This window comes from Monocercomonoides exilis (assembly GCF_001643675.1).
Source record: "Monocercomonoides exilis strain PA203 chromosome Unknown scaffold69-233226, whole genome shotgun sequence".
Taxonomy (NCBI): Eukaryota; Preaxostyla; order Oxymonadida; family Polymastigidae; genus Monocercomonoides; species Monocercomonoides exilis.
In genome coordinates, this window is record NW_027150614.1 from 39930 (window position 1) to 61086 (window position 21157).

At 37.6% G+C, this 21157-nt stretch overlaps 6 protein-coding genes across 6 annotated transcripts; 1 reads left to right on the forward strand and 5 right to left on the reverse strand.

The window, feature by feature from the left end:
* Nucleotides 1–107: 107 nt before the first annotated feature.
* Nucleotides 108–3061, forward strand: MONOS_6107 (putative mbre TPR repeat protein). The gene is made up of 7 exons (XM_067876312.1): nucleotides 108–144; nucleotides 194–276; nucleotides 345–765; nucleotides 828–890; nucleotides 1001–1210; nucleotides 1340–1903; nucleotides 2022–3061. The coding sequence occupies exons 1-7, from the start codon at nucleotides 130–132 to the stop codon at nucleotides 2745–2747; spliced, it is 2082 nt and encodes a 693-aa protein (XP_067718888.1). The 5' UTR covers nucleotides 108–129; the 3' UTR covers nucleotides 2748–3061.
* Nucleotides 3062–3721: 660 nt separating this feature from the next.
* On the reverse strand, nucleotides 3722–5832 carry MONOS_6108 (putative selenium metabolism protein SsnA). Its single transcript, XM_067876313.1, has 6 exons — nucleotides 5811–5832; nucleotides 5567–5740; nucleotides 5042–5508; nucleotides 4742–4869; nucleotides 4283–4600; nucleotides 3722–4161 (listed from the first exon to the last, which is right to left on the reverse strand). Exons 1-6 carry the CDS (start codon nucleotides 5823–5825, stop codon nucleotides 3890–3892), a joined length of 1374 nt encoding a protein of 457 aa, XP_067718889.1. The 5' UTR covers nucleotides 5826–5832; the 3' UTR covers nucleotides 3722–3889.
* Nucleotides 5833–5950: 118 nt separating this feature from the next.
* Nucleotides 5951–6745, reverse strand: MONOS_6109 (putative Translocon-associated protein beta (TRAPB)). The gene is made up of 2 exons (XM_067876314.1): nucleotides 6676–6745; nucleotides 5951–6617 (listed from the first exon to the last, which is right to left on the reverse strand). The coding sequence occupies exons 1-2, from the start codon at nucleotides 6676–6678 to the stop codon at nucleotides 6051–6053; spliced, it is 570 nt and encodes a 189-aa protein (XP_067718890.1). The 5' UTR covers nucleotides 6679–6745; the 3' UTR covers nucleotides 5951–6050.
* A 1685-nt stretch (nucleotides 6746–8430) lies between these two features.
* On the reverse strand, nucleotides 8431–9388 carry MONOS_6110 (putative RNA recognition motif protein). Its single transcript, XM_067876316.1, has 2 exons — nucleotides 9268–9388; nucleotides 8431–9220 (listed from the first exon to the last, which is right to left on the reverse strand). The coding sequence occupies exons 1-2, from the start codon at nucleotides 9360–9362 to the stop codon at nucleotides 8569–8571; spliced, it is 747 nt and encodes a 248-aa protein (XP_067718891.1). The 5' UTR covers nucleotides 9363–9388; the 3' UTR covers nucleotides 8431–8568.
* A 133-nt stretch (nucleotides 9389–9521) lies between these two features.
* MONOS_6111 (uncharacterized protein) lies at nucleotides 9522–17902 on the reverse strand (the record flags this gene model as incomplete). The annotated part of the gene is made up of 4 exons (XM_067876317.1): nucleotides 9522–17267; nucleotides 17327–17531; nucleotides 17597–17759; nucleotides 17810–17902. 4 exons carry the CDS (start codon nucleotides 17900–17902, stop codon nucleotides 9872–9874), a joined length of 7857 nt encoding a protein of 2618 aa, XP_067718892.1. The 3' UTR covers nucleotides 9522–9871.
* Nucleotides 17903–18085: 183 nt separating this feature from the next.
* Nucleotides 18086–19460, reverse strand: MONOS_6112 (conventional actin). The gene has a single exon (XM_067876318.1). It carries the CDS (start codon nucleotides 19414–19416, stop codon nucleotides 18283–18285), a length of 1134 nt encoding a protein of 377 aa, XP_067718893.1. The 5' UTR covers nucleotides 19417–19460; the 3' UTR covers nucleotides 18086–18282.
* Between the last annotated feature and the right edge of the window lie 1697 nt (nucleotides 19461–21157).

A 21157-nucleotide genomic window follows, 5' to 3' on the forward strand; every position in this document is an offset into this window, starting at 1 on the left:
AGATATTATCTGATAATTTAATTAGGAAATATATGAAAAAAGCTTCAAGTTTTTTATTTTATAAACATGGAAAAAAACTTGATCGATACATTCTATAATATTTTTTTATTAACATTTTAGTATTTGAAAATGCACATTGATGAGGTTACTAATAGTTTTAATTTATAATTAAAGATGTTAATTTTAATAATAGGAATGGAAACACTCACCGATGAAACAACCTCCATTGTCTGTTGTTTTGAAAGATCATGTTGGAAAAGGAGGAACAACTGAAAGGTATAATCTTGTTTGTTGTATAATCCACTTTCGTTTATTATTTTTCTTACATATGTTTCATTGTTTAGTTACAAAACATTGCAAGTTGATGCACATGAATTTTTGGTTGAAGGAGAATATGAAAAATGTATTGAAACATGCAATAAATGCATTAAAAAAATAAATCAGACATTAGGTCCATCAAGCCCAGAACTCATTTATGCGAAACTTATCTTATGTGAAGTATACACGGAATTGACTCGTTACTCTGATGCAATGAAAATGGCACTTGAAGTCGGGGCTTTGTTGGACTCTTGTCCAGGGCTTACAGACGGTCATATATTTAAAGTGTATTACTATAGAGATCTAGGAACTTTACATCGTATACAAGTTCGTCTTGATGATGCATTAGCTTGCTTTCAGAAAGTTGTGGAAACAAGAAGAAAGTTTCAAGGAGAAAGGCATCCAGATACTGCACTTGCACTTGTGGACCTTGCAATTGTTCATAAGGTCTTGATTATTTGTTTTAAAAATTGTGTTCACATTTCCCAATATTCACATACGTTCTGCAGATGCGTGGAGAATATGACAGGGCAATCCAACTTCTTCAATATGCACTAGTTGTTCAAGAAGATGTTTGAAATTTTAATTTTATAATTGTTGAGATTTTCTGCGCATTATTCCATTTTTTGTGGTTATTGTATTTATATTTCAAATTTATCCAAAAACAATATATTTAATAAAGTGCTATGGAAGTGATTCAATTCATGTCGCATCGAATTTATTTCATCAGGGAGCTGTGTATATTTGTGCATCGCGATGGGTTGAGGCGAAGGAAGCACTGAAGCAAGGGATGCTGATTATGATGGTAAATGGGATGAACGAGCATCCAGACATGGCCTCAGCAGAGTGCAATCTTGGGATCGTTTCAGGGCAACTTGAGAAATACGACGAGGTTTGGATGAAAGAATATCATTTTCTTCAATGAAATATTTAATTATGAATTGGGGATGAATTTATTTAAATGACCATTAACATGTCATTTCGATATTTTGTTCATGCATATATTTTCATCTGCATATAGGCAATTGAACACTTTGAAAAAGCAAGACTATTGCGAGAGAAAATCTTTGGCCTGGCGCATCCAGACACAGCAGGAGTCTACATCCACATAAGCAGACAGCTGCACGCACAAGGACTTCTGGACGAGGCAGAAAGCTATGTGAACAAAGCACTAACCATTTTGGAGTCAACAGCAGCCGGAATGAAAGTGCAGGCAGAAGAAGCAGAAAAAGGTGCGTCTTCAGTGTCAGCTTCTTCGGCGACTCTTTCGGGGGCTCCTTCCGATGCTTCCATTCCGCTCTCTCCGCACCCCTCTGGAGACGAGAAATCTCTCCACGGTTCTGTTCGCGATGCTGCCGCAACACGCTCAGTGAAGTCTGTCTCTGGTGTCTCAAAGCAGAAGGCGCCGTCGCTGATGTCTGCGCGAGTGCCGACAACAACAGCAGCACGGCAGGCGAAAAAGACCCCTCCGACAGAAGAGTCCAACCCGAAGGTGTTTGAAGGCCTCGCTGCATGCAGAATGATGATGGGGCAGATACTCGTCACACGAGGAAAATTCGAAGAGGCAAGAAAGCAGTTCAATGTGGTTTGCTCTAAACAAAAATTATTATCTTTTGACGGTTAAAATTGTGCTTCTGAAATAAAATTTCATTTTTTTTTTGTATTTTTCAATTTTCTTTTGTTATTTATCAAATCCTTGTCAGGCAAAAGAACTCTTCCAGTCTCTTCCCGGACACGAAGACGACGTGAAAGAGTTGGACACTCAAATAGCCAATGCATTCCTCACAGAAGGCGCATCAGGCGATGCACTGGAGATATTCCAGTCATTGCTGGACCAAATCGAAGCGAAGCATGCAGGTGGGAAAGAGGGATTGCTGAGTGCCACGCAGAAAGCAAAGCGGAGGGACAAGAAAAAGAGAAGAAGCTTCGACGAAGACGATGAAGAGGAAAACGATGACCCAGCTGATCCAAACTTGGCATCTGTTGTGAATGGAATGGGTAATGCTTACAGACAGCAAGGAGAGTTAGAAGAGGCAATGTATTCTTACAGGCGTGCACTGCGCATCTATGAAAAGAGCGTTGGTGTATTTGACCCAAGTACAGCCATTGTGCACATGAACATGGGAAACACCTACTATGCAGCTGAGAAGCTGCACCAAGCAATGAGCCACTACACTCAAGCACGTGCTATCAGAGAGCGAATCTTCGGCTCTGTCCATCCGCAAACATGTGCAGCATATCGCTCTATTGGAGCAGTGTATTTTGCACTGGATAGCTTTGACGAAGCGCTGGATGTGTATGGAAAAGCTGCAGACGCAATGGAAGTTCTGAGAGGAGAGACAGCCCCAGAGGTGCAGGCCATCCGTCGCACAATGGCAGAGATTGTCAGGGAAAGAGCTCAATACAAAGCAGAGCACGAAAAGCAATGAACATTTCACTTTTCACAAATTTTTGATTCAAAATTGATTTTTTTAATGATTTTTTCCAACTTCTATTAATTGATAATAACTTCTATTTTTTACTTTTTGACTTTTATTTCAAACAATCCAAAAAACATCCAATTCACATCCAATTTACAGATATATTTGTTATTTAAAGGTGCGCTTCATATCGCTTGAAGTCCCCCTTATTTCTCTGAACGAGAATAAGGACGATCATCAAAGCCATATGACGAGAGTTTCCAAATGGAAACACAGGCCACAAGCCATCTTCCCGCTCAAGACAACAAGCCGTGAATAATCTTCAGCGCTATTAACTGTTACAAGTTTAGAAACTTGAGAAGAGACATATACTACAGAAAAGATTCTGTGCGAGTACAGTCTTAATTTTTCCTTTGCCTGACTTCTCTATTTATACTGGTTAATTTCATATACAATTATGGTTTCATATAATCCCTTAAATATCTGTAAAATAATGTGAAAGAATTGCATTTCTCCAATGCAGTTAGAAAACCATTTGATTTAAAAGTGCTCGTGAAGTTTAATACCAAAACTATACACATGCTTTATGGAAAGAAAAAAAATGCGTCTATTTGATAAGCAAAGATCTCTCCATAAAAATTCCAAGTATTTGAAAGAAATATTGCAATTACCCGAAGGGACATCTCTTGTTTGTGATTTTTTAATTATTTCTATCAGTATTATTTTGTTTTGTAGCTTTTGTCTGATTATTGTGATTGGTAGTTTTGCTCCATCTCCAAGCTCAACTCTCGAACAGTTACAGGCAGTATGCAATTATTTTTAAAAGCATATATCAAAATATTAAATCCTTTTTCATTTTCTAAGAGTTACACAACTCCAGATTCCAAAGAAGCGCAAAAGGGGTATTTTGGAGTTTTGAATTTAGATTATTATGACAATCCTTCATGTGATTGAATTGTTGTCTGTTTACATAAAAATCATTTCACATTGTTGATTTTCTATTTTCTGCTTCATTTTTATTATCTTCAAATTGTTTAGAAAAAAATATACCAATTAATTTCACTTGTAATTTTGTAAAATCAATAAATTCATAAATCTGGTTATTAACAGTGTTAAGAACAAGGAAATATTTGCGTTCTGACCTCTTTCAGTTAGAACTTTGCCCAAACGTCTTTGGATCTTTCACGGGCTCTTTCAAAGACTGCTTTTTCATCGAACTGTGGTTTTGGCAGATTCAAAATGTGATCCTTCATCAGTACTTTTCCAGCAACAATTGTAGTATTCACATCAGCCGGGGTAATTCCGAACATGAAGTGCCATGGCCAATTTCCTGGTGTAATAGGAGTTGGAGGATAGTAATCGAGAATGATTACATCACCAGCTGCTCCAGGCGTCAGATGCCCAATTGGGAATCCAAAGAATCCTAAATATAACAGAATTGAATTGAGTTTTCCGAAAGAATGTGCACAGTTATGAAATAAAAATGTTTAAACACAGACATCAAAATCAAATCTGAATATTAAAAAAAAAAAAAGGATTCACACTTTCTGCAATCATTGCATTGGATTTGAAGAGCATTTCCCCAAGCTGCCATGACATTGCCTGTGGGTCTTTTTGTGCGAGCTTGTGTCCAACATATCCCTGTTTGAACTCGCTTATCATGTCCTGTGACATACCGTCAGTTCCAAGCCCCACCAAAACACCTTTCTCCATCATTCTCTGCACTTTTGCAAATCCCACAGCGTTGTTCATGTTTGAGGACGGGTTGTGCACAACAATTGTGTCTGTCTCTTTCAAAATGTCTTCGTCGCTTTCTGAAATTGCGACACAGTGCACGCAGATTGAGCGGTGACCCAGCAATCCTATTTTAAGGAGAGTCATTTTTTTACAAAATGAGCCATGAAAATATATCACGCAAATGTTATAGAGGATAAAAATAAAAGAAAAGGAGATTGAACACAGGTATTTTCAAAATAAACAAGGTTGACAAAAAAAAATCAAACCATGTTTCTCGAGGCGCTGTACTGGTGTCATTCCGCATTTGTATTCAGCATCATCTTGGTCAAATGACGATTCAGAAACATGAATGTGTACTCCAACTGTTTCCGGCGGCACTTCGCGGCGCAAACGTCTGTTTAAAAATAATGATAGAAAAACAATCAATATATTAATCACTGAATTCATTGAATAATTCATATTAAAAATCTCAAAAATTCTCATAAAGCTAAGTGCAATCGCATCTAATACAAAATTTTACGGAAGCTTTTCTTCTTCTTCTTTTTTTTGAATCATTCAAAGCATACGCAGAGATGGTTTCCATGATTTTCTCATTCACAGTGAATGAAGCATGCAAGCCAAAAGTGGCAGCAAGCAAAGGCGATGGCTCTTTTGCGCATCTTTGCATAAATCTAATATTCTCCGAAATTCCAGCATTTGCTTCTTCCTCAGAGTTTCTGTCAGTAACTTCATAGCACAAGCATGCCCGAACACCAGCTCCAAGTGTAGCTTTTGCGATTTCATCAAGCGAGCCTGCTACTGCATTAGGGCTGGCATGATGGTCTATCAATGTTGTCGTTCCGCATTTGATAGCTTGGATTACGCAAGAAACAGCACTGAGATAAACATCCTCCAGTGACAGAGCTTTGTCGAGTTCCCACCATAATCGCTGAAGAACTTGAATAAATGTTTTTGCAGGTGGTCCCGCAAGAGCTTTTCCTCGTGAAAACATGCTGTAGAAATGCGTGTGCGCACAAATGAATCCTGGCATAACCTTTGTTTCAAGTTTAAAATGAAGAATGAAGTTGCAATATAAAAGCTTTAAATCACACAAGCTTTCCATCAGCATCAATCACTTCTGCATCTGGGCACGCTGATTTAACCTTTTCACATTCGTCAACAAAGGCAATTTTCCCTGTTTTGCGATCAATGCAAACAGCTCCGTTCTCAATGACTTTTGGCTCAGAGCCCAAAGTCAGCACTCTTCCGTTTGTTACAATAACGTACTATTCACGTTTATATGAAATCAGGAAACAATAAATCGTAATTATCGCTGTTTTAATTATTTTTTCACACTTGCTTTTCAGACATTTTCTCTAAGGGAAATGATCAATAGTGATCAAAATTTTTTTCTATTTATCTTGGTAAGTTCAAAAGAGTGGAGGATGTCATAATGAAAATGATGTGTAATGGAGCTTCGAAATTTCAAAAAAATCTTTGGAAAAAACAAACTCTTTGTATTCTATTTAATTATAACCCCATTTCACCGCTGATGAAACGCAATTGTGACGTGAAAATGAAAAAAAAATTTTTTTTTTATTTAGAATTTGTGCTTTGGCGAATCTTCTTTGATCTCTTGTTCTCGTGATGGGTAGTTGTGTAGAAAATGTATGGAATTAAAACTGCATTGCAGCTCATCAGTAAGAAAGCGAAAAATTCACGCTTGTGAGATGTGTAAAATCTTTTGTAAACTGCTTGGGGAAGAATGTCAAGTGGAGCTTCAATGAATGGATGTCCAATTACAAACTGAATCTCGTCAGAATCAGCAACTTCGCGATAACTGACACGCACTGGTAGCATGTGATATGCTCCGCTTCGTTGAGGTACCCACACCTGCTCACATGTAACGTTTGTTTCACCTTCAATTTTGTCGTAATGGCACAAATTATTGTCCTTTGCATTTTGTGAAACAAGGAAATATTCGCCCCATTGATCATCGACATTAACATCGTAAATAGGCTCTTCCCCAGCATTGTGAATGTGGATATGTGTTTTTAAATCAAATTTTTCACCTGCTGGAAGTGTTACTAACTCTTTTTTGACAAGAACTGTTGGAGTGGAAAAAACTGAAGATAACAAAACCAGAAATCCAATGAAGAATGTCTTAAAAAGAAATATCAACAGTTCTTCAAAATGCTCAAAAATAATAAACGATACAAACCATGAGATGATTAGACTTTTATATTGACTGCTACCCACAGACAAAACCAAGTCGATCTGATTTGATAAATGAGCGAAATACGGATATTAGAGGAAGATCAATTATTGATCAATAAAAAATTCTTTATTGAAAACTGAGTTACATCTGTTGCTTATCAAAGTGTCAAATAATTTTTTTAAGAGAACTAATGACTGATGCGTTGGGAAAGGGAAATATTTTTTTGCATTAAATGAAATGATGCGACAACACAAAACTTTTTTTGAGAATAAAAGTTGGATGATAATGATTGCGAAAATATTTAAAAGTTGATTTTTCATGTATTATTATGAAATTTACAAAGAGAAAAATTTGTAATTGAAACATTATTTTACGTCGTTTCTTTGTAATTTCATTATTGAAAAGGATTTCATTGAAATGCATTGAATTGAAAATTATATGATCCAACGAATCAAATGATAATTTGCAGATATAATAGAGTGCGGTTAGCTTCATTTATTTAGATTTTTTGTTACTTTAATTTTCCTATCGATTGTATTTTTCAAATTAGCATATGCCTAACTGAAATTCAAACAAAATAACATTGATTCATTTATCTGAATTGGTAATGTTTATGAAAAAGAGAAATATTTTTGTTTCGTTTGTAGAAATAACGAACAAACAGACAAAATGACTGGGAAATGATGGTTTTTGCATGTGTGAAAAATTTGACAATTGATGCATATAGAATGATGCAAATTTTTGAAAGATGAAACTAATTCATGCTTTGCAGGATCTTGATCAAACAATTTTGGAAGAAAAAAATTGAAGATGAAACGAATTAAGAAAAAATGGATGAAAAAGAGCCTTTTGAGTTTAATTGGATGCGGCTTTCAAAAGAAAAGTTAAGTCAAATAAAATTTGTTCGCTTTAACGTTTCTTCTAGAAATAATGTCAGATATGCAATGATTGAATAAAGAAACTTTGAAAAAAAAAGTGAAATCGGTTTATTGAACAAAACTTGTAAATATTTATCATAGTCTGTTAATGTTTATTCTTTGATTGATTTTAAAAAATTTTCGCACAAAAGAAATTTGATATGAAAGAGTTCTAATGCAACATCAAGTTTTATTCACTATTTTTTCACCTTTAATAAATTTTTATGTCAAAAATTTAAATATCTTTTATGAGGCTATAATTTCCAAATTTAAATACTGGAAGTTACCTTAAATTTTATGTTTTTCACAGAATCATCCAAATAATTTGCATAAATAAAAAAAAAAACAAGAAAAAATGAAAGAAAAGAATTCAAAACGTTTTTTTTTTTTTTTTACTTTTTTTTTTTTTTTTTTTTTTTTTTTTTTTTTTGTTAAAGAGACATTGCAGTTGTTTAATTCTCAATGCAAAATTTCATCCTTTATTTATTTGACAAAAGTTGTCATTGATAACATTAAAAGGATTTTTGCATTAATCATCCAAATTGTATTTATTGTTAATTATTTCATGGAATTATTTTTCAATTCTTCTAACTTGCAAATGCAATTGTGGCATTTTCAAAGTAAGTCGAATCTTCCACGAAAAAAATTGTTTTTTCATTTCTTCATAATAATTGACATTCAATATTTAGAGTTCAATAATCTGAAATAAATGCTAAAAAAAATAGTGCTTGTAAATTGAATACCAATCTCTCTCTCTCTCTCCTTTTTTTTTTTTTTTCCTGAAAAAAGTTGATAAGGCAAATGCATTTTCAGTTCTTCTTTTTCGCTTGAAAAGAAAAAGAAAAAAAAAAAAAACAAAACAGTTTATGCAAACGAAGTGCAATTCCTTTGGAAAAACATTTAGAATAAATCAAGTGAATGAAAAAAAGAAGTGAAATGAAAAATTAACGCAAATAACTACAAAGACCATAAAACATTTTCATTCAACTTTAACAGGGATCGTTACAGCTGGCCTTACACGACATGACCTTCCCAGAACAAGAATTTGATCATTCTCAAGAAGAAGTTTTTCTCTCTCTGCTTCATCAACTAATTCAACAAAACCATACCCCACATTCATTACAGGATTTGCTTCCATTTTTGGAAGGCGAATGCTTTTCACCCGATATTTTGACAATGAATTCAGCAAATCTTCAATTTTCATTTGATACGGTAAGTTCCCGATGTGAATCCAAACCTTTCTGACCGTCGTCGTTGTAACTCCACGAAGCCCACTCTTTTCAATTGATTTTTCTTCTCTTGGTGCTTTATTAACTCCGGATTTTCCTGCAGCTTTTTGTGTTGATTCTTGTTTTGATCTTCTTCCTGAATATTCATCTTCCCGAGAAGTTGGAACATCAATCCATCCATGAATTTGAGAATATTCTCGTATGCGGTCTGGTGGAGGTGATGGATCAATTTCAAAATCTCTCAAACCTCCAGGCCTCATGAAAGCAACTTTTATATTTCTTCCATCAACTAAAGCTCCGTTAAGTTTTGTTTTTGCTCGTTCGGCCATCACAGGGCTTTCCATTTCAACGTATCCAAAACCTTTGGAAACATTGTCCTCAATTGCAATATTTGCAGCTTTGCTAAAACAACAAATAAAATAATCATTTTGCAGAAAAAGTGGACAAACACAAATCCTACTGTTTCGAAAAGATGACCCAACGTAACAGCATCTGTTCTTTTATCTAAACCCCCAACCCAAAGAAGAGCAGTTGAGCTTTGCATTGGTTAGATCAATTATAATATTTTATGTATGGGATTATGATCATCTTTCATTTTCATTTTTTATCATAAACGAAAATTTTTCTTAAGAACTAAGAATTTTCTTATTTATCGATAGTTTCTATTTATTGCTATTTTGTTAAAGAAACATTTTCTTGCTTATTGAAATTTTTAAAGTTTATTTGAAATTGTGAATAATACAATTTTAAAAGTGCACACGCAAGTCAATATACAACAAACTTAAAGTATAAAATGTATAACAAAGATGTGTAATGGATCACAAAGAAAATAATCATGAAATTTATTTATTTCCAAATTTGATTAAAACAATATAAACAAAACAAAAAAAATATATTTTTGTTCTAAAAACCTAATATAACAAAACATAATCACAAATAGATGGATATCATCTCCACAACAACTTAAGAAAACAATGCTCTACAAATCATGTCAAAATATCCCCATTTTTTATTTTATCAAATTTTTTTTTTTGCATTGGATGAAGCAACCGATTATTTATCTTCTGTGTCTTTCTCCTTTTTGCGCTTCTTCTTTTTCCTGTCTGTTTCATCTGCCACATTTTCAGTCAGCAAAAGCGCCTTTTTGACTTCCTCGTCGTCGATTCCGTCTTCCTTCAGCAGTTTTATCAAAAGAGCCATGTCTTTCTTCTTCTTCTTCTTCTTGTCTGTCTCCTTCTCTTCCTCCATCAGCAGCTCTTCTAACTGCCTCTCCAACTCTTCTTTTTCTTTGTCTCTCTTCTTCTTCTTCTTCTTCTTCTTTCCTCCTTCTTTCACATCTTTCTCCTCCTTCTCCACTTCATTCTCTGCCATTCGTTCAACCACTTCTTCTTTTTCCTCATTCGCTCCTTCCATTTCCTTTCTCTCTCCTCTTTCTCTTTCCTTTTCTCTTTCCTTCTCTCTTTCTTGCTCCAACTTGATAGGCACTAAAGACTCATCAACCTTCAAATCCATTCCCTTTCCTCCTTCATTCAATCCCTTCTCCTTCTTTTCTTTCATCTCCTTCTCTTTCTCCTTCTCTTCTCTGTCTGTCACATCAAGTGACACAAACTCTGCTGAATGAGGTGCTTTCTCCAGAGAAACACCTGATTCGAATGACAAAACAGACAAAGATGCATTTTTTGCAGAGAAAATTTGAAATTCCTTTGGCGAAGGCGGAAGAGAAGGGATGATATTTGGAGGAGGAGGAGGAGGAGGAGAAGGAGGAGAGTAAGGAGGAGTGGGAGGGAGAGAGACAGGAGAGAAAGGAGGAGAGACATCAGGTGGAGACACAACTGGATCAGATGTGGGAAGAGAGGGAAGAGAGGGGAGAGAGGGAAGAGGAAGAACAGGAGAAGAGGAAGGGAGAGAGGAAGAAGGAAGAGAAGAAGAAGAAGAGGAGGAGGAGGAGGAAGGAGGAGAAGATAAAGAAGGAGAAGAAAAAGTGGGAAGAGATGATGATGAAGAAGGAAGAGAAGAATAAGTTGGAAGGGAAGAAGAAGAAGAAAGAGGAGGAGGAAGAAGAATGGAAGATGGAATAGAATCTGCTTTTGTGGAAGAGAGGAAAGAAGAAGGAGAATGAGAAGGAATGACATGTGGATGAGGATGGATGAAGTTGGGTGTGTTTGACATGCCAACTGAATGAATATTCATTTGAGAGACATCTGATGAAGAAGAAGAATAGGAAGAAGAAGAAGAAGAAGATGAAGATGATGATGATGATGAAGTGGAAGGAAGAGGAAGAGGAGAAGAAGAAGGAAGAGGAAGAGAAGAAGAAGAAGAAGAAGAAGGAAGAGAAGTAAACAATGAAGTGGTTAGAGTGACAGAAGATGTGTTTGGAGGATTCTTTGCATTGAGAGCAGACTGACTTGGCTGAAGAGACAGTTTCAGTGGAACATTCAATGAAAGAGAAGGAGAAGAAGAGGAAGAGGAAGAAGAGGAAGAAAGGAAAGAGGGAGAAGAAATAGAAGAGGAAGAAGAGGAAGAGGAAGAAGAAGAAGATGATGAATGAGAAGGAGAAGCATACAACAAAGAAGAATGAGAACGAGAAGGAGAAGCCAAAGGGGAAGGAGAAGGCGAAGGAGGATGAGAATGAGAAGGAGAAGAAGGAGCAGGAGAAAGAGAAAGAGTGACAGCAGAGACAGGAAATGCAGTTGATGTGATTGGTCTGATGAGAGCAGGAGAAGAAGGAGAAGAAGAAACAGATGAGGAAGAAGAAGGAGAAGAGGAAGAGGAAGAAGAGGAAAAAGAAGAAGATGATATGGATATGCCTTTATTTGCAGGAGAAGAAGGAGAACAAGAAAGAGAAGGCAGTCCAGGAGACAGAGACAGTGTTGGCTTCAGAAAACCAGAATATGATTGAGATGAAAGAGATGGAAGATTTGTGGATGAGGAAGAGGAAGAGGAAGAAGGAGAAGAAGGAGAAGGAGAAGATGAAGATGAAGGAGAGGAGGAGGAGGAAGAAGAAGAAGACAAAGAAAGAGGATGAAATGTGGCCATTCCAGCAGCAGAGAAGGCAGGGCTGTGATGAGACTGTTGAGAGAGAGAGAGAGTGGGAGAATAAGAATGAGGACGAGAAGGAGAATGAGAAGGAGAATGAAAAGGAGACTGAGACTGAGAAGGAGAAGGAGAGAGAGAAGAAGGAGAAGAGGAAGGGGAAGAGGCAGAGGAGGAGGAAGAAGAAGAAGAGGAAGAAGAATGAAAAGAAGAAAATGAAGCAGAAGGAGGAGGAGGAGGAGGGAGAGGAGGAGGAGGAGAAAGAATATTTAAAGAAGAAGAAGAAGCAGAAGAAGAATAGGAAATGAATTGAGAGTCTTTTGGGGTGAGGACAGGAGAAGGGGTGGAGGAATGGGAATCAGAAGATGAAAAGAGCTTTGGCGAGAAAGGACGAGCAGATGAATTGAACTTCTGTGAATGGAGAGATTTGCTGACAGGAGAAGAGAAGGAAGAAGAATTGGAAATGTTGACAGTTGGAGAAGAGGAAGAAGAAGAAGAAGAAGAATAGGAGGAGGAGGAGGAAGAACGAGAAGGAGAAGAAGGAGAATGAGAAGGAGAATAAGAAAAAGAAGAAGTGGAAGAAGAAGAAGAAGAAGATGATGATGATGAAGAAGATGATGATGATGAAGATGATGAAGAGAAAGATGCCAAAGGATGAGCAGAAGAAGAGAGAAGAGATGGAATGGAAGTGTTTGTGGGTGTTTGTGTTCTTTCAGTTGAGGATGTTCTGAGAGCAGATGTCTGTTTGACAGAAGAGGAATGATATGAAGAATACGAAGAATACGAAGAAGAGGAAGGAGAAGGAGAAGAAGAAGAAGGAGAAGAAGGAGAGGAAGAAGAGAAAGAGGAGGAAGAAGAAGAAGCAGATAGAATGGAAGGAGGAGAAGGAGCAGAAGAACAAGAGGCAGAAGAAGACAAAACAGCTGTGTTGAGAATGGATCGAGTTGGACTTTGCTGAAGGGACAGCGGAGAAGGCGCAAATGAAGAAGAAGAAGAAGAAGAGGAAGAGGAGGAAGAAGAAGAAAAAGAAGAAGAGGAAGAAGAAGAGGAAGAAGAGGAAGAAGAAGAGGAAGAAGTCTTTGTTTTCGAGTGAGCTGAAGAAGATTGCTTCATCTGTTGTTTCAAACGAGAAGAAGCCGCAAAAGAGAGAACAGCATTCTGAACATCGACAGGAAGAGAAGTGAATTGGGTGTATCTTTCGAAGAATTTGACAGAAGAGGAGGAAGAAGAAGAAGGCAGAGGAAGGACAGAAGAAGGATGCCATATGCCTGGAACGAAGATTGGGGGGAAGGAAAGAGAAGAGGAAGAGGAAGAAGAAAGATATGGATTGTGCTGATATGCTGATTGAATGGAAGAAGAAGAAGAAGAAGAAACAGAATTTTGTGTCTTCATCTGCTCTTTCACTGCTTCTTTCTCCATTTTTTGCCAAAATGCATCTTCTTCATCAACATCTTCATCATCATCATCATCTTCTTCTTCTTCTTCTTCATTTCCTTCTTCCATCTTCTTTCCTTCTCTTCCCCCATCATTTGCTGGGGTATCTTCATCTTCTCTGTTATTCAGCTGCTCCTTTGATAAGAATGAGCCTGCTGTCCAACCAGAAAAGAAGTCATCGAATGCAAAATATTCTTTCTTCTCATCAAAAAAGTTATAATTATTGATACCTTCTCCTTCTCCTTCTTCTCCTTCTTCCTTCTCTCTCTCTCTCTCTCTCTCCTTCTCCTTCTCTCTTCTTTGCTCCCTGGCAAATGTCTCTATCAGCTGTGCAAACTCATCTGAACTAACCTCTTCCTCCCACCACGCAACTGAATATGGTCTTATTTTCCTGTTCAATTCAACTTTATCATCAGCACCAGAAGAAGAAGCAGAGGAAGAAATAGAAGAAGAAGAAGATGATGATGATGAAGATGAAGAAGAAGCAGAAGAAGAAGATGATGATGAAGCAGAAAGAGATGCATTCCCCTTCAACAGCCCCACATCCCCTCCTTCTTCCATTCCATTGCCCATTTCTCTCATGTCGTATGCCCACTGCCTCTGCAGCAGCATCCACCACCCCATCTGCAGTGCCCTCTCAGCCACATCCACATACTCTGGCGGAAACACCCCAAATGGCAGAGAATGGACATCAAACAGAAACGACACCTGGCTCTGCTTATCTTCTGCTTCTCCTTCTTCTCCTTCTTCCCCCTCTTCCCCCTCTTCTTCTGGATATTCTTGATACTTTTGCTGTTGTTGCTGATGATTCTGTCGATTTGTTGAGACATATCCATTCACTTCCATTTCTCTCCCTCTTCCTCTTTCTCTTCCTTCTCTTCCTTCTCTTCCTTTCCCTCTCCTCTCCTCCACAACATCACTCTGTTTATTTCCTCCAACACTCTTATTGCTCATACTGCTCTTTCTGTTCAACCTCCCATTCATCTCTGCCTCTCTCTTTCTCTCTCTCTCTCTTTCTCTTTCTCTTTCTCTTTCTCTTTCTCTCCTCTTCCTCTCTCCATCTGTTCCTGTGTTGCCATCTGACTCATCTGCATCTGAATACGATGAACTAACCGATGCCTCTGAAGATGTCCCCATCGTATTGTCCCCTTCATATTCTCTCTCTTGTTGCTGCTGCATCTTCTTCTTCTCCTTCTCTTCCTCTTTCATCTTCCGATACGCCTCCAGTTCTTTCTTATACCTCTTCTCTCTTTCGCTCCTCCTCCTCATCTTCTCCAGCTTCTTCTTTATCTTCGCCTCTTTCCTCTCCAGCTTCCTCTTCCTCCTCCTCATCTTCTCCTCCTTGTACTGTCTGTACAGCTCCCTCTCCTCGTTGTTCTCGTCATCTTCTGCTGCTCTCCTCTTCCTCTCTCTCTCTTCCTCCTCCTTCTTCCTCTGCACAGCCTCTTCTGCCTCTTTCACCTCCTCTTCCTCTGCCATCTGCCCAACCAGCCTCAAAACGAGCTCCCTCGTCGGCTCGGCTGAAATCGCCTTTCTCTTTCGCTCTCCTTCAAAAATACGCCCTCTTCTGCCAGCTGACTTCAAAAGAGACACAAAATGTGCAATGTCTTCTGTGTTGCTCTCTTTTGAATAGCTGACAGTATGGATTGGATTGGCATTCACATTGCTCATATTATTATTGTTATTCTCATTGTTATCATTGATATTATTATCATTGCTATTATTATTATTGCTATTATTATTATCATATTCATTAATATACTCATTGTTATTGTCTGCTTCTATTGTCTTTGCAGAGGTTGATGGAGTTGTTGAAAAGAAAGACGAAACATCAACACTTTCCAACAGTCTCTTTCTGAACATCCTTCTCTTCCTGTCAAATGCAACCTCCAAATAAGAAGGTGAAGGAGAAGGAGAATTATGAGAGTAATTAGAGAAAGCAGAAAAGGAGACAGAATTCGATCTTCCTCTGCGCACATTCGAATGCAACACCAAACTGCCAAAGTTGAGTGTTTTGCTGTTCCCATTTAGTCCCCTCTCTTCCTTCCCTTTCTTCTCTTTCTCCTTTCTGATGGCTAATTGTGCTGTGTGTCTCAGCAGTGCTGCCAGGAAAGAAGGGGTGATGATGAATGAGGCAGGAATCGCATCAGCCTTCCCTCCCTCTGCACTCCTCTTCCCTTCTCTCATCTTCAGCTTCTCCTCCTCCCTCATCTGCATCAGCGCCTCCGCCTTCTCCTTCCTCCTCGCCTCCTCCCTCTCCTTCTCCTGCTGCTGCACAAACTGCCTCTGGAACTCCTGCTCCACCTCGCCCATCTGCCGGATCGCCTCCTTCATCCCCTCGTTCAGCCAGCCAGAGTCTGTGCGGAAGACAAGAGAAGCACCTAAATAGGCATCTTCAATGGAGAGGAGAGAGACAACGGTAAGGGGAGTGGAGAGGGATGAGGACGAGCGCAGGGGAATGAAGGGAGTGAAGATTGGGAGATCTTCAAAGGAGGGAGAGGAGCTATCAGAGGAAGAGGAGGAAGAAGAGGAATTGGATGATGATGATGAATTATCTTTTGCATTCTTCTCTTCTTCTTCTTTATTATTATTATTATCATTATCATTTTTGTTGTCTGTTGTGTCCTGTTCCAATGGAGTGGGTACATCTGCTGTGTTGTTTGTGCTTTCTTCCTTTTCTGTCTGCTTTTTGACTTCTTTCTCTTTCTTATCTTCTTCTTTCTCTTCTTCTTTTTCTTCTTCTTTTTCTTCATCTTCTTTTTCTTTTTTGTCTTCTTTATTTTCTTCCTCTTTCTCTGCCTCATTTTCCTTTTCTGTTATTCCTTTCTTATCAATTTCATTATCATTATCATTATCATCACAATTATTATTATTATTATTATTATTATTATTATTATTATTATTATTATTATTATCTTTTTCATCATTGTCATTGTTATTCTCATTTGAATTGTCAGATTTGGCATTTTCTGTCATTTTTGTGTCTTCTTCTTTGTTTTCTCTTTCTTTCGTCTCTTTTTGTTGTTCTGTCGATTTTGTTTCGTCTGTTTGAGTATTGTTATCTTCAGATGCTGTTTTTATCTGCTCTTGTGAAGATGAAGAAGATTCTGAAGAAGAAGAAGAAGGTTCTGAAGAAGAAGAAGATGATGATGATGAAGATGAGGAAGTAGAAGAAGAAGAAGATGATGATGATGAGTTGTGTTTTGATCTGAAGAATGGGAGTGGAGTGGGTGTGCCTGGTGTCACAGCTATGGCACAATCTGCAACAGACACAGAAAACAGACAGAGAGGCAGAATGTATGCTGCTGTGAAGCTGTACTTCTTCTCATTCGGACTCTCCTTCTTTCGATTGTGCGCCTTCTCTTTCTCTCTCTCCTTCTCTTTCTCTTTCTCTTTCTCTTTCTCTGCTTCATTCTGCTCTCCTTCTTTTTCTCCTTCTCCTTCTCTTCTACCTTCTTCTCCTTCTCCTTCTGTTTTGTCTTTTGCCTCTTTCTTTGCTTCGTTGTTTTCATTGCTGTCTGCATTTGCTGTCTTCTCCAAACTGCCTTTTTGTTTGTTGTCTTCTGCGTCCTCTTCTGTTTTGCCCTGCTTCTCATTCGCTTCTGTCTGTTCATCAGAATTTTTCTTTCCATCTTTTACTTCTTGTTTCTCTTTCTCTTTCTCTTTCTCTTTCTCTTTCTCCTTTTCTATTTCATCTGCTCCTCCTGTCTTCTCCGCCCCATCCTTTGCCTTCTCTGCCTCTTCCTCTTCTCCTTCCCTCTTTTCAATCTCATTCGGCATCACAAACGGTATCATCATCGATGGCATCACATTCACCCTCTGAAGCGTCTCTCTCAGCGCATCCTCAAAACGGCTCATCAGCACCTCTTCGTCAGTAGACAGAAGAGACTTCAGAAACGATGGCAAAAACATCAGTTGCTCAGACGATGCAGGGTACGCAATATTACGCCCAGTCAGTCGCTTTTTAGTGTCTACAAAAGTTCTGTGAATTTCAGGGGAAAAATATGCATAAGCTCATGAAACAGCAAAAAGTAAACATACTTCATTAAGGCCTGAAAATCTAATCTTATCATGTGATACGGAAATGATATGGGCTTGAATGTTGGTTGATATAAAAGATCATATCCAGGAAAATTAACTACTCCTTGCTGAGGTAAAATTCTCACGGGATCAATTGGATATTGATGATGAAGATTTCTCAATTCTGAGTATGTTATAACTTTTGCAACATTCCAGTGATGTCTTTCTGTCAAATGAACAAAGAAAAAATAAAGAAAAAATCGAAACATAAATTAGTCAATCAACGCAAACCAGATTCAAGCAAAATGAAAATATCCATCCAGTCTTTAGTATGCTGAATAGAAGAGTTAAATAGCATGTATTCTGGACGTCTCGTTTCTTTTGGAGCAAATACTTGTAATTTTTCTTGGATAAAGCAAATTCTAAGCTTGAAATCTAGCAAATTTGATATATACTGTCCAATCATTGTTAAATGATTACAAAAAGAATTTTTTCGCAAAATACCTTCATTTCAAGTGATCTAGATATTGTGCGATCTTGAAAAGGAAAAGTATTGATTTGAGGGCTAAGAAGAAGGTTTAAATCTTCAATCTTCATATTTCTCCATCTTACTGAAGGAAAAATTGGAGAAATGGCCCAAAACCCCAACTGCTCCCTTTTTTGTGTTGGTTGTTGCTGTTTTGCTTCTTGGCTTTTGTTATCTTGAGATGCCAGAGTTGCTGCAAAACTGATCAAATATTATTTTACCATAATTACATAAATTAAGAATCTCAAAAAACATTTTTGAACTTTCATCCAATTTTGTTTTGATTAAATGATTATTACAACAACTTTATTTCACATTGAGAGGGAAAAAATGAAAAAATATTTTTAAAACGTAAACTTTATTAATTGAAGACAAAAACAGTAAAAACATTTCTTTTCAAAAATATCAATTCTAACTTTCATAATAAACAAGTTTAATGATGTGTCAACATTTAGAAGCATTTTCTGTGGACAATTGACGGGCCAGATTCGTCGTATTCCTCCTTTGAGATCCACATTTGCTGGAAGGTGTTCAATGAAGCAAGAATAGAACCACCAATCCACACAGAGTATTTTCTCTCTGGTGGAGCTGTGATCTTGATCTTCATGGCTGATGGAGCAAGGGTGACCAACTCTTTGTTCAGACGTTCAGCAATTCCGTTGAACATGGTGGTACCTCCAGAAAGAACAACATTGAGGTACAAGTCCTTTCTGATATCAACATCGCATTTCATGATTGATTGGAAGGTCTTCTCATGAACACCTGTTTCCTCGAGACCAATCATGTTGGGTTGGAACAATGTTTCTGGGCATCTGAATCTTTCGTTTCCAATGGTGATAATTTGTCCATCGGGCATTTCGTATGTCTTGTCAATGGCTGATGAGGAAGCAGCAGTTTCCATTTCAGCTGCAAAGTCAAGAGCAACATAGCACAATTTCTCCTTGATATCACGAACAATTTCACGTTCGGCTGTTGTGCGGAATGAATATCCACGTTCAGTCAAGATCTTCATGAGCATTTCAGTCAGATCACGACCAGCCATATCAAGACGGATGATAGCATGTGGCAAGTTGTATCCTTCATAGATTGGAACAGTGTGTGACACACCATCACCAGAATCGAGCACAATACCAGTTGTACGTCCTGTGGCATACAATGAAAGCACAGCCTGGATCTGAACATACATGGCTGGAACATTGAATGTTTCGAACATGATTGTGGTCATCTTCTCTCTGTTGGCCTTTGGATTCAATGGAGCTTCAGTCAACAACACTGGATGGTCTTCTGGTCCAACACGCAACTCGTTGTAGAAAGTGTGATGCCAGATCTTTTCCATTTCTTCCCAGTTATTAACGATACCGTGTTCAATGGGATAGTGCAGTGCAAGAATACCTCTTCTCAGTTGTGCTTCATCTCCAATGTAGCACTCTTTGTCTCCTGATCCAAGAATAATTGTTGATGTCTTTGGACGACCAACGATGCTTGGGAACACAGCGCGGGGTGCATCGTCTCCTGCAAATCCGGCTTTGCACATACCAGATCCATTATCAACAACCAATGATGATGTTTGTGAGTCTTCAGACATGTTACTAACAAGAATCAAATATCAATTCGATCTGTCTTAATGTTTCGAACATTACTTATTTAAGAACTTATCAATGTTATGGTTAGGATGAAATTTGTCTGAGAGACTTATTTAAAAATTTTTCGAATTATTATATTTTATATGAAAGTTTCAATATATATATTTTCATTGAAAAAATCAATGTTATCCCGATTATTTATTGTTAAATTATGAGTTTGTTCACAATTTTCATTAATTGATAATTTTTTTCGGGTTTTCAAATCGCAATTTGTTTATTTAATGATGTGAAAGAAGGTGAAATTTTTCATTTATAAAATACGCGTGATGATGGAAATATCATCTTTGCTTAATTCCTATTTACTCAACCTTATTTTTGTATATTTTGCATGATAAAAGATGATTTGGCCTTTTTTTTTTTGAAAGTGTGATCATTTCCGCTGTTGTTTCACTTCCAGCATACGTTTTTTGAGAAACTTATTTGCATTGCAGCAATGAGCTCAAAATACAATCTTCACAGAGCAGATGCTTTGATGCAGCTGGCGCACGACAATACTTTGTGAAAGGGTAAATTCCATTTTAGGCGATGCTGTCAAGAGTGTGAAATGTGTTGCTTTCCACCATTAATTTGGATAAATTATGTTCAGGAGCATTGAGCATCTTATTTTTATATTTCAATGCCATTGGGCGAAAAGAAAGAAGAAAGCTTGTGCAAATCAAGCAAAAGTGGAATGGAAGAAAGCAAAAAAGCACAGCTAGCAAAAGCACTTCAATATGCATTTTTTTGAAGCGATAAATGCGCAATAAGGATGACTTTGCTGACTGCTTATTGCTGAAGGATGCACGCCGCTACTGTTTCTATCACCAGCGGGGAACAAATAGATTTTGCTGTGAGCAAATGAAGATATGCTGCATGCAAAACAGCCAGTATTATTCGAGATCCATTATCTTTAATGGCTTGCAGGCGAGTGATGCAGAGCATCAACCAGGCTCCGATGGATGAGGGAAAAGAAAGATTATGGCCAAAAGGAAGCAGAAGCATCAGTCTACAGCCAGCACAGAAATAAGGGAAGGGAGGCAAGCTGAACAAAGACAAAGAAGGATTCAAGTCGATGGAGGAGGCAATAACGCAGAAACAGAATCAGAAACAGGGAGATTGCCTGAGGGCCGTGGCTGGATGAGTGCTCCGGAGATGTGGCAAGAAGGATGAAATGAAAAGTGTGTTCATGGCTGTGCGAACAAATTCATGGATTTGTTGTTTTGTTTTTATGAAAATGAGAGGGTATTTGATGCCTTGGGTGCTTGGTTGGTTTTTTTTTTTCCTGGTTTTGTGCAAATTATTCTGTTAAAATCCATTGTTGCTGAGGATGTTTTTGTTGAGGTATTTATTGGATAGCTGCTTCAATTTTGGAAAAGAAAATTCAGAATTGTTGTATTTTTGGCGACTATTTTTTTTATCACTCTGTTTTCTTTTTGGTTCATTTTCTTTTGAAATTACGAAAAAATTACAAAACGAATGTATTTATTTTTGCAGGCTGTGCAGAAAGCTCGTTTCAGAGTTTCAGCACTTTTTTCATGATGAAGAAAGCATTTAACTTGGATCTTCTTGGAGAAATGGAAGCAAAAGATGTCACAAAAGAGATTCTGAGAGATTGTTTGAATATTCCCCAATGAATGCTCCAGCATCAAAAAAACGTTTGATGATTTTTTATTTTTCACTATTCTTATATAATCTTGATTTTTG